The sequence below is a fragment of the Asparagus officinalis genome, chromosome 7, assembly GCF_001876935.1.
Source record: "Asparagus officinalis chromosome 7, Aspof.V1, whole genome shotgun sequence".
Classification (NCBI taxonomy): Eukaryota; Viridiplantae; Streptophyta; class Magnoliopsida; order Asparagales; family Asparagaceae; genus Asparagus; species Asparagus officinalis.
This window is the reverse complement of record NC_033800.1, coordinates 38,343,564-38,355,671: the sequence shown is the minus strand read 5'-3', so window position 1 is coordinate 38,355,671 and position 12,108 is coordinate 38,343,564. Positions and strand designations below refer to the sequence as shown.

The 12,108-nt window shown below is 44.4% G+C and overlaps 1 protein-coding gene across 1 annotated transcript; it reads left to right on the top strand.

Moving 5' to 3' along the window:
* Positions 10,703-11,731, top strand: LOC109846989. Its single transcript, XM_020416230.1, has one exon. The coding sequence runs from the start codon at positions 10,703-10,705 to the stop codon at positions 11,729-11,731; it is 1,029 nt and encodes a 342-aa protein (XP_020271819.1).

Sequence of the window (12,108 nt, the reverse complement as noted above, 5' to 3'; positions counted from 1 at the left end):
CAACAGGGGCTCAACTAGAGCTAACATACCACTAGAAGAGAACAATTATATTAGAAATAACACTAGCTGGAAGTTAGAACTAATATGACATCAGCTAGAACTAACACGAGAGCCACTAGAACTAACAGGGGCTCAACTAGAACTAACATATCACTTGAACTAACGCTTATTTTAGAAATAACACTAGCTGGAAGTTAGAACTAACACGACATCAGCTAGAACTAACACAAGAGCCAGTAGAACTAACATACCATTAAAACTAACGCTTATATTAGAAATATCACTACCTGCAAGTTAGAACTAACACGACATCAGTGAGAACTAACACGAGAGCCACTAGAACTAATAGGGGCTCAACTAGAACTAACAAACTACTAGTTGAGAGCAAACATGAGCATATATGAACGAGCAGCACCTCTAACAAAACTGGTCATATGTGCACAAAACCTGGCTGAGAACAAATCTGAACAAAATAGCACCAATAACACCAACCAACAACACAAAACAGCACCTGAACAATGTGTGCACACAAAACCTGTTTTCCAATAACTCAAACAGCAACATGGGCTCATCATCATCACAAACAGCCACAAAGCCAGCACAAAATTTTTTTTGAAAACTAACAAAAACCAGGAAACAATATGCAAAGAAACACCAACCAGCTAATGAACCAGGAAAAACCAACGAGAGCTCGACAATGAGCACAAATAGAAGCCAAAAACCTAACAACATAGAGCTAAACAAGCTCGAATCAGCCTATTAACAACAAACAACCACGAGAGCTCGACGACGAAGCAATTTCAGAACAAAAATAGTAACTTTGAATTATATTTCAGATCTAGGGTTTATTATTTATACCTCAATTTCAGGAGATTTCTGGCGAGAGGCGAGGAGGTAACCCCAACGCAGCTAATCGGTTAGGGAAGGAAATCGGGGAGAATCAAGAGGGCAGTTGTCAGAGCTGTAGGCGTCTAAAAATGCCTATGGGTGCCCGCACGCAGCTTGAGACCAAGAGAAGGCGATGAACGTCGTTATCCGAGTCTAAGAGGATTATCTATCGTCGACAAGCGCATGAAGCGAAACGACGAACCAAGTGGCCCGCATGCGTCAATCAATGCGTGCGCGTCAATCAGCTCGCATGCGTCAATCAACATGCGTGCGTCAATCAGCTCGCGTGCGTTAATCAACACGCGCGCGTCAATCAACACGTACGCATCAATCAACACGCGCGCGTCAATCAGTTCTTGTGCATCGGTCAACACGCGTGCATCAATCAACACGCGCGCGTTAATCAGTTCGTGCGTATCGATCAACACGCATGCATCAATCAACACACGCGCATATCAACCAACGTGCGTGTTGACGGTCAATCCCACAATGAAGCGTGCAAGTCAACAAGACGGTCAAATATGCAAAACGGTGGAAAATACAAGTCCTGGAAGAACCGAAAAACACGAAAATCAGCGAAGCCAAAAGCGCGCCGCGCGGTACGACCAAACCGACCCGCGCTCGCGCGGGTCGGAATAATCCGACCCGCGCAAGCATAGGTTAGATTTGTCCTGCGCGCGCTGTTTCGACTCGGTTCGGTTTTTGACGGTTTTTCTTAGGATTTGGTCGTTCCTGAGCATCCAAACTGAGTTGATATCATCTACTACCGTAGTTAGACCGTTATTGACTAAAGATAAGGTCAAATCACTCATTCCCATCCACATACCCACACCCGGAGCCCTATAAATACAAGCCTAGGGCCTCCTTTCAGCGGGGGCGGATTAATTATCAAAAGGAGGAGGTGCTGTCGGATTGAGGAGTCAAAGGAACACGAATTTCAGCGAGGGTTGACAGATCTTGGCGAGTTCTTCGGCATAAAGAAGGAGAGTTCGAGAGATCCGACGCCCGTTCCCGTCCATTCCTCGAGATTAGGCTTGGTCTTAATCTCGAGAATATCTACTGATTTCGCTTGGTCGATCTCAGCGCTTCAAATCAAATACTTCCTCAGCGAAGGCGAAGCTCTGACGAATTTTCAACAACCGAATCTAATCGACGGTCATCCACGGATAAACCCCGGCACAGGCAAAGATCCCACACAAGCAGAAGACCGATAAATGATCTCCCTGCATTTGTTTGACGAAAGTTGTAATCTTTTATTTCTTTCATTGTGTAAGAGTCTTATAAAAAGACTATCTTTTTTGTTTTCATTGTAACGACTGAAGTTTTAATGAATACCATAATGAATATATCAATTTTCGACGCAAACAAACTGGCGACCACAGTGGGAGCCAACAGCTTCGCTGCCGGAGCTGTCGTGTCGCAACCTCGGATCTACATCCCGGTTGAAGAAGTGGTTGAATACGAGTTCGACCAACTGAAGTTCAAGGAGTATCTGTCGTCCTCCTCCTCCAGATCCTCCGCCTTTCGCAAGCGAAGGAAGATCAATGCCCCCATTGCTGCGGTAACTGAACCTTGCAACACCCTTCCGGCCTCCACCGAGTCCGGATCTGCAGATCTGAACTCCTCCTCAATCAAGGAGTTGAGTACAGAAGGCGTGCCCACTTTATCGAAGAGAGCTCGCCAAAGGCAGCGCTAACGCCTTGCGCGCCAACTCGTTAGGGCTTTGGAGTCAATTGACGGGATCTGTTACGAGGCGGATCTGAAAATTAGGCAACGCCAAGTGCCCAACCAGCGGACAAATACCCTCTCCTCCAAATCATCAACAAGTGAATGGGTACAAGTCAAAAAGACCCGTTCAACTCTCGAGGAGCGGATCAAAAAGCGCTGCGCACTGCTTGCACACGCGCGAATTCTTACGCAAGAGGTCAAAAGGTTACAGAGGGAAGATGTGGAAAAGAAGCCACAGAAACTGCACAAAGTTTGGAGGCCAAAATCCAAGACGACGGCAGAAAAAATCGAGAAAAGCGGGTCACTCAAATCCGACCCTCCAAATCGCGGGTCACTTGGATCCAACCCTCCACTTCGTGGGTCACTCGAGTCCGACCCTCCCAAGCGCGGGTCACTTCAATCCGACCCGTCAATTCGCAGGTCACTCGGATCCGACCCGCCAATTCGCAGGTCACCCGAATCCGACCCTCCAAATCACGGGTCACTTGGATCCGACCCTCCAAATTGCAGGTCACTTAGATCCGACCCTCCAAATCACGGGTCATTTGTATCTGACCCTCCAAATCGTAGGTGACATCCGACCCTCCACTTTGCGGGTCACCCAAATCCGACCCTCCAACCCGCGGGTCTCCCAAGTCTGACCCGCGCCAGAGTCAAGACAGAAGACGTTCTGCACCGGTTTTGTCGATCCCTTTGAGTTTCGCACCTCCAGTAGAGCCCCGCGACAGCGTGGATTTGTCCCGATTCAAAGTGAGGATGGTCGATCGCCTGGGTCCTTTGCATGAGGATCAAGGCAAAGTTCTGATAGAAGAACGCTTGGGTCCGGTGATTGAACCCTGAGCGACTCGTCGAGCTGGGGGTCGCACACGCCCTCGCAACAATTTCAAACCTTCTCATAAAGGGAAAACTCCGGTTTCCACCCACCTGGGGGTGTGTATCCAAAACCAGAAGCCTGTTGAGATCATGCGCTCTCAAAAGCGTAGTTCTAAACACGTGACTCTTGAGAACGCTAATAAATCGGTAAATCCCTTAAAAGAAACGTATTCATCTAACGATGACATCGTTATACCAGGGGAGTCGTGTCAACACACGATAGGTCGCTCCGGTCATCTAACCGATGAGTTATACTATCAGGCTGGGGGTACGAACAAATATCATAAGAGAAGTACCCGGGAAGCGGACCCTCGCTGTCAGTGCGCCAAGATTATCAGGGCAGTATTATCAGCGTGTAGCTGCCCCAAGACCACTTCGCAGAGGGTCTCGGTATTTGAGAGGATCTCCAACGGAAAGGCTAAGTCTAATCTAAAACGTCTCCGTAAGAAACGATCGGTCGTTCAAGGTGACGAACCCCCAGAGGTTACCATCAATATGGTTGATAAGGAAAAATCAATTCGACCTTCTAGCTCTAACCCGCTTGTATCACATCATCTAACCCGGTTACGATCATGAACTATTAGACAAAGGGATTATCAGAGAATGCAGAGAGGGTTATCCTCGGATAATGAAGCATCGGATGCGAACTATTAGACAAAGGGATTATCAGAGAATGCAGAGAGGGTTATCCTCGGATAATGAAGCATCGGATGCTAACTCGGCAATCGCTTCTGATAAGAATGCAGAGAGGGTTATCCTCGGATAATGAAGCATCGGATGCTAACTCGGCAATCGCTTCTGATAATATGGTATCTAGTCCGGGACAATCCCGCGAAGTGTTTATGATTAACACCGAGGAAGTAGCCAAAATGGTTGAGGACGCCTTGGCCAAGCAGAAAGAGGCATTCAAGATCGAAATGGAAATGACTATGCTACGAATAAGGGAAGAGCATGACCAATAAATTTGGGCTCTGTCCAATCAGTTTCGTGAATCCAGCCGTCGCAACTGTGCTGACCAAGCAGCTAGCGATTCAGATGTGGATGAATATATCAATGTTGATGACCCTCCCATTGACCAGAATGCTAGGGGTAATCCCACTAAAAACAACGACGCTGGGGGTGGTCCCACCAAAAACGACAACACTGGGGGTGGCCGCATAATTCCTCTTAAGAATCGTCCAGAGCCCGATACAAGCGACGATGAGAAAATAAAAAATCTCGAGATCAAAATCAACACTCTAATGTCTGCTCGAGAGGTAAAAAGGACCAGCATTCCATGTCCCTATCCAAGAGAGTGAGATTTAATAGCATACCCGGCGAAATTTAACCTGATTAACTTCACGCCGTTTGATGGAAAGGGTTCGCCCACTCAACATCTGATCTACTTCAAGTCCCACTTGGGTATGATCTCCGGTAATGAAGCCTTAATGGTTCAGTCATTCGTTGGCACCCTTCGCGGGCCCGTCTTCGATTGGTACCGCCGTCTTAAGTCCGGAAGTATTAATAACTGGGAAGACCTGGAGAGCCAGTTCCTTGTTCACTTCTTTGATGACGATGCCGAAGTGTCAATCAGGACACTCTTTGATGAGAAGCAAGAAGACGATGAAACGGTCGACGACTTCGTCAAGCGCTTCCGGAATAAGGCGATGAACTGCCGAGATCCGATCACAGAGGACTTCATCCTCCAAACCTGTTACAACAACCTCTCTTTGGACGTGTTAGAAGTTATAGGAGTAGCACCGTCCAATAACTGGAAAGAGTTGAAGGTATGCGGAGAGCAGGCCGAACGCTTCCTCCGAAGGAAGAAGGCTGAGAAGAGCCAACCGACAGTGAATCTTTCGAATTCAAATTTCGCCTCCCGTGGTAAAGGGAAATCACCTGCAACAGCTGTTAACGCTAACCAGACGTCACAACAGCAACCCCGAAGACAGCAAAAGACTTCGGATCTGAAACTCCAAAAAGATTACTCTTTCAAGGATGAAGACGTTCCAGTCATCTTCGAATCCCTCCTTGAAAACAACAAGATCAAGCTACCACCTATCACAAATCAGGAGGAAGCTGACAACACTGCGGATCCGAAATACTATGCGTACCACAAGAGGATCCTTCATCCCACCAAGGATTGCTTTGCTCTCAAAAATAGCATCCAAACCTTGGTCGAAGCCGGTGTCATAACGCTGGGATAAGCCAAATGAGAATGACAACACTCCGAAGAGTATACGAGTATAAACTGCTTCTCAATACTCCAACGGGTATATGAGTCTAAACTGTTTCCTTTTTTTTCTCGGGAAGTTCCTAGAGAATCTTATATTCTTAAGGATAACCCGAACATACAACTGAGGACAACGTACTCCTCATTAGACCCAGTTTTGCAAAGAAAGCTGGGGGTGGATAATTCATGTAACGGGAAGTTCCCGGAAGAATGTTAAATGTAATATTCTTAGGGATAACCCGATCATTACGAATAAAGTGATAAATACTAAACTCCCACTGTGATTTCCGAACACTCTTTTGTTAACGACTCACAGTATTTCATCACAAAAATCCCACACCGATCAGACTAATAGACGGTGGGATCACCGAAATTCTTTCCGGTTTAACTCATTCAAACTTCCGCTATGTTCGTGCACTCAACACTTTCATGGTTAGAGTCCAGATAAAATGCTTGGAATTTTGATCTGTCAATCTTTGACGAATTGTCAAACCCCTTCGTGTTAAGTCCTTATCACTTGACGCTAAGAACCTCTACTGAGTGAGTTGTACAAGTCAACACTCCCACTGTGATTTGTACTCCCACTCCCACTGTGATTTGTACTCCCACTCCCACTGTCCATTTGGTCAAACCTTCCTATAGTTAGGACCACAATCAAAATCCCCTCTCGATTCCTTCAATGAATAAGAGGTCCACAAATCGAGTGATCAAACCTATAAAAGTTAGGGTCATCTCACACTCCTACTGTCTACCTGGTCAAACCTTCCTATAGTTAGGGCCACAACCAAAATCCCCTCTAGATTCCTCCAATGAACGAGAGGCCCACAAATTGAGTAATCAAACCTTCCTACAGTTAGGATCGTCTCAAACCTCCTGCTTGGTCAAACCATTATACAGTTAGGGCCAAAACCAAAATCCCCTTTCGATTTCTCCAATGAACGAGAGGTTCACTTTCAAATCGAATGATCAAACCTTCCTACAGTTAGGGTCACCTCAAACTCCCGCTTGGTCAAGCCTTCCTACAGTCAAGGACAAAACCCTAATTCACTCTCGATAAACGAGAAATTCACCTTTAGTTCGGTAATCAAACCTTTTGACAGTTAGGATTATACGAATTTTTCGATTCTCAGAGTGGAGATCCCACTCCTAGTTTTACCTTTCCGGATTCTGGGGATGGAGATCCCACCTCGAGTCTCCTTTCCAACTGGAGATAGAATATAAAATTTTTTCTCTTCAGTGTTGGGAGATAGAATATAAAATTCTTCCTCTCCCATTTCGGGTTCGTTTTTGGCCCAAGAGAAGACACCATCCTTCAACTTCAAAAGATGGTTTAGTCTTTCACCGATTGAAAAAGACACCAGAATCCAGTCTAGGGTATTTTATCCCGAAGCCTAAGTAGGGATAAGTCAGCGTTTAACCCGCGTTGCTGGGTGGTTCGTTCCCGTAAAAACGACCGAGTCTACGTATTCAGCATCGTAGCAACAAAAATCCATGCCTTCACACGCACGGGGAATTTTATTCCAAAGCCTAAGTAGGGATAAGTCAGCGCCTAACACGCGTTGCCGGATAGTCTATTCCCATAAGAAAGACGAAGTCTACGTATTCAATATCGTAGCACTAAGAGAGTTAACTCTCTTAGCACAACGTCACATACGGAACGGACTTAAACAATCCGCATGCAAGCCCGATTCAAACGGTAATCGGTAAAGGCACGTCAAATCCGTTAAAGGCTGAGGATTTGCCAAAAATCCTAAGTCTACGTCTGATACACGTTGTTGTTTAGTCTTTTCACAGGAGAAAGACAAAGTCTACGTATTCAATATCGTAGCACTAAGAGTGTTAACTCTTTTAGCACAACGTCACATGCGGAACAGACTTAAACAATCCGCATGCTAGCCCGACTCAAACGGTAGTCGGTAAAGGCTTATCAAACCCGTTGATGGCTGAGAATTTACCAAAAATTTTATAAATGTGAGTCATTGACGCACCAGCTCCGTTAGTTGGTCTCGTGACTTGAGCATCCAACCACTTAGGGATAAGATTCATATCTGCAGACGAAATAACTTTAATAGTTGGTCCTGCAGCCCCAAATTCGAGACCGTCACGCTCCAATACCTTAAGAGCTTAAACTGTGTAGACTCCAGCAAACATGCGAGTATAAACTGTGTTAATGCCGGTCAACACGTACAACTAAAGTCAACGCCGGACAACGCATTACAGTGAAGGCCGATGCTAGTCGACACATCAACAATTTTGCCAAAATAAGGCAAAGGATGATTCCAGGGAGTTTAATTGCACACAGACATGAATTTCTGACAAAGATAATCAGTTCAAAGTCAACTCAATGACACGAGCTAAGTTCAAAAACCTACACACCAATCTCAGTTCAAGATTTCGACAACGGTCGGACGATAAACGCAGCGCCGGAAGAACTTCATCTATTCGACGAAACAATGAATAGATTGAAGGCTAAAGAAATTAAGAATTGAGGTAGTTCAAGGTCACTCTACGAAATTGAGGAGATGGCCTATCTTATCCAAAACATTCCAGACTCCTCTATAAAAGAAAGAGTCTGAAATACTTTGGAGGGGGTATCTGTAGGCGTCTAAAAATACCTATGGGTGCCCGCACGCAGCTCGAGACCAAGAGAAGGCGATGAACGTCGTTATCCGAGTCTAAGAGGATTATCTGTCGTCGACAAGCGCATGAAGCGAAACGACGAACCAAGTGGCCCGCATGCGTCAATCAGCGCGTGCGCGTCAATCAGCTCGCATGCGTCAATCAACACGCGTGCGTCAATTAACACGCGTGCGTCAATCAACACGCGCGCGTCAATCAACACGCGCGCATCAATCAACACGCGCGCGTCAATCAGTTCGTGCGCATCGGTCAACACGCGTGCATCAATCAACACGCACGCGTCAATCAGTTCGTGCGCATCGGTCAACACGCGTGCATCAATCAACACGTGTGCATATCAACCAACGCGCGTGTTGACGGTCAATCCCACAACGAAGCGTGCAAGTCAACAAGACGGTCAAATATGCAAAATGGTGGAAAATACAAGTCCCGGAAGAACCGAAAAACACAAAAATTAGCGAAGCCAAAAGCACGCCACGCGGTACGGACCAAACCGACCCGCGCCCGCACGGCTCGGAATGATCCGACCCACGCAAGCACGGGTCAGATTTGTCCTGCGCGCGCTGTTTCGACCCGGTTCGGTTTTTGACGTTTTTTCTCGGGATTTGGTCGTTCCTGAGCATCCAAACTGACTTGATATCATCTACCAACGTGGGTAGGCTGTTATTGACTAAAGATAAGGTTAAATCACTCATTCTCATCCACATACTCATACCCGGAGCCCTATAAATACAAGCCTAGGGCCTCCTTTTAGCGGGGGTGGATTAATTATCAAGAGGAGGAGGTGCTGTCGGATTGAGGAGTCAAAGGAACACGAATTTCAGTGAGGGTTGACAGATCTTGGCGAGTTCTTCGGTATAAAGAAGGAGAGTTCGAGAGATCCGACGCCCGTTCCCGTCCATTCCTCGAGATTATACTTGGTCTTAATCTCGAAAAGAGCTACTGATTTCGCTTGGTCGATCTCAGCGCTTCAAATCAAATACTTCCTCGACGAAGGCGAAGCTCTGCCAAATTTTCAACAACCGGATCTAATCGACGGTCGTCCACGGATAAACCCCAGCACAGGCAAAGATCCCACGCAAGCAGAAGATCGATAAACGATCTCTGCGTTTGTTCTGACGAGAGTTGTAATCTTTGTTTTCATTGTATAAAAGTCTTATAAAAAGACTATCTTTTTGTTTTTATTATAACGACCGAAGTTGTAATGAATACCGCAATGAATACATCAATTTTCGACGCAAACAAGAGCGGCTAGGGTTTTCCTCGATTTCTCTCGGGATTTTTTTGTTCACTCGGGATTTTTTTTTAAAGCAATTTTATTGTTGTTCATCTAATCTAATTGCTTTCATTATTTGTTGGCATAACTAGTAATTAATACTATTAGTTAATTGCTAATCAAAAAAAAAATTTATGTGCTCATGTTGATGAAACTGGCGAGAAGTTCTGCGGCTTCTGCTAGTTTGTAAAAATTCATATATTGTGTTAAATTTGCACATTTACGCTGATAGCACTTCCTATTACCATGAATATTATTTGGTTTTCATTTACGCTGATAGCACTTCCTATTACCATGAATATTATTTGGTTTTTGCTTAGTATTAACGGAAGTGACCATTGCTAGGGAAATGCTCTTAAATTACATATTCTTGAGAAGAAAACAGTAACACCAACACCAAGGTATTATTGTATATGTCCAGTTAACATGACATAAAATCATATTTGGCCCCTATAGTTTTTAATGCTATTCTTTAAACACATATACATTTTTCTAATGGAATGCTAAACCCTTGGTTGTTTCAGAGTTTCCATTCAGGGCACTTGCATTATTTTTTTAATCATCACTTGTTATTTTCAAGTTCAAACTCACAATTTCTACATGATATTAAAAGTATTAAGTAGGCAGTATCGCATAGAAACAAAAAGAAGTCTAGAAAAAAAAATTCAAAGAAAGCAAGGGTTTACTGTCCAAATTTGTTATGCCTGTTGCATATATTATTATTAAATTATATGGATGTTTAAATAAATAATGTTGTGGTTTTTTGATCAGCCTGTTTGTCACCAAATTTAAATTCCTTGTATTTTCTTTTCCTTCTGAGAGAGAAATTGTAGTGAGGATATAATTGTAAAAAGTCAAAGACCGGTGTATTCCATTGAAGACGAAGGCATTTTTGCAAAATACAGGGACCCCCAAGGGTTTTCCAAATTGTATTTTAATTTTATGTTTTTTGTTATCTCTGGACTGTATAATCGGACTTTGGACACTTTTTATTTTTTGGTGACGGGCTGATCCACGCAACATGTTTATTGCATGAATTTTTAATTCCTTATTATTAATTCATGTCTTTCAAATGCATAGATAAAATGGCTAAAATAGCGAGTGTTGATTACGAAGTCCTTGACGCTGCTGGCAAGAATTATTTGAGTTGGCATGTGGACCTGAAGTTCCACTTACGTGCCCAGGGCTTATTAGCCACAATTTCAACTCCTGCTCCACCGGCTCCGGCCACTGGTACGGGTAATGCTGTAAATAATGCTGAGGTTACTACTACAGTGATCGTCTCTGATATAAATAAGGCGAAAGCCATTATCTACATCAGGAGACATATTGATCGGACCCTGAAGGCCGAATACCTGACTGTAGAGGACCCAAAGGAATTGTGGACTGCACTTGAGGACCGATACAAACATCAGAAAGATGTGATCCTCCCACGTGCACGTTATGAGTGGGAAAACCTCCGACTTCAGGACTTTAAGTCCGTAGCTGAGTACAACTCAGCACTTCATAATATCACCTCACGCCTGAAGTTGTGTGGTGAAGAAGTTTCGGAGGAACGCATGTTGGAGAAGACTTACACATCCTTCCACGAGAAGGATGCAATCCTCATGCAACAGTACCGCGAACGAAAGTTCAAAAAATATTCTGAATTGCACTCCACCCTTCTGATGGCGGAGCAAAACAGAGAATTGCTTTTGGCCACTCATAACCTACGCCCTGCAGGCTCAGCTCCTCTACCCGAAGCTCACATGTTTTCTTCCCAGAAGCAGAAGAAAAAGCATAAGGGTAAATTCAACAAGGGGAAAGCCCCTAAGTGGCAGGCCAGATATCCACCCCAGAAAAACAACCCGCCCCAGAGCAGCAATAGTGAGGAAAAGAAGAAGTGGAAGAAGAAGACCACTGAGCTGTCGTCCATTCCCAAGAACACTTGGGAGGACAAATGCCACAGATGTGGCATGACTGGACATTGGTCCAGAAACTGTCGCACTCCGCGACACCTCCAAGATCTGTATCTAGCGAGCCAGAAGTCTCCTGTTGAAACAAATCTGGTGGAAAAGCAGCCGTCTACTCAGTTCACTGCTGATGACTTCGAAATGGATGATCTTCTCGACTAGATCCATGTTATCTTTATATGCATTTAAATTCTCATAGTACTTTCATCTTTAGTTCTTTACTTTCCATGTAATGCAATTTACTTTTCAATAAAGATAGTTATTTTCTTTAGATTAAAATATTGCATTCATGTTATAGATGAAGTGTGAGTGCCTTGTGGACAGTGCCTCGACGCACACAATCCTTCGCGAAAGAAGCTATTTCAATAGCTTATATGATTATGACGATCCTGTAATTACGATTTCAGGACTATCTAATATAATAGAAGGATTTGGTGAAGCAATGATATTGCTCCCAAATAAAACGAGACTAATAATAAAAGATGCATTATTCTCTCCGAAATCTAATAGAAACCTCATAAGTTTCAAGGATATTCGTT

Coding starts and splice junctions, on each gene's coding strand:
- LOC109846989 (XM_020416230.1), top strand. CDS start 10,703: ATGGCTAAAATAGCGAGTGTTGATTACGAAGTCCTTGACGCTGCTGGC.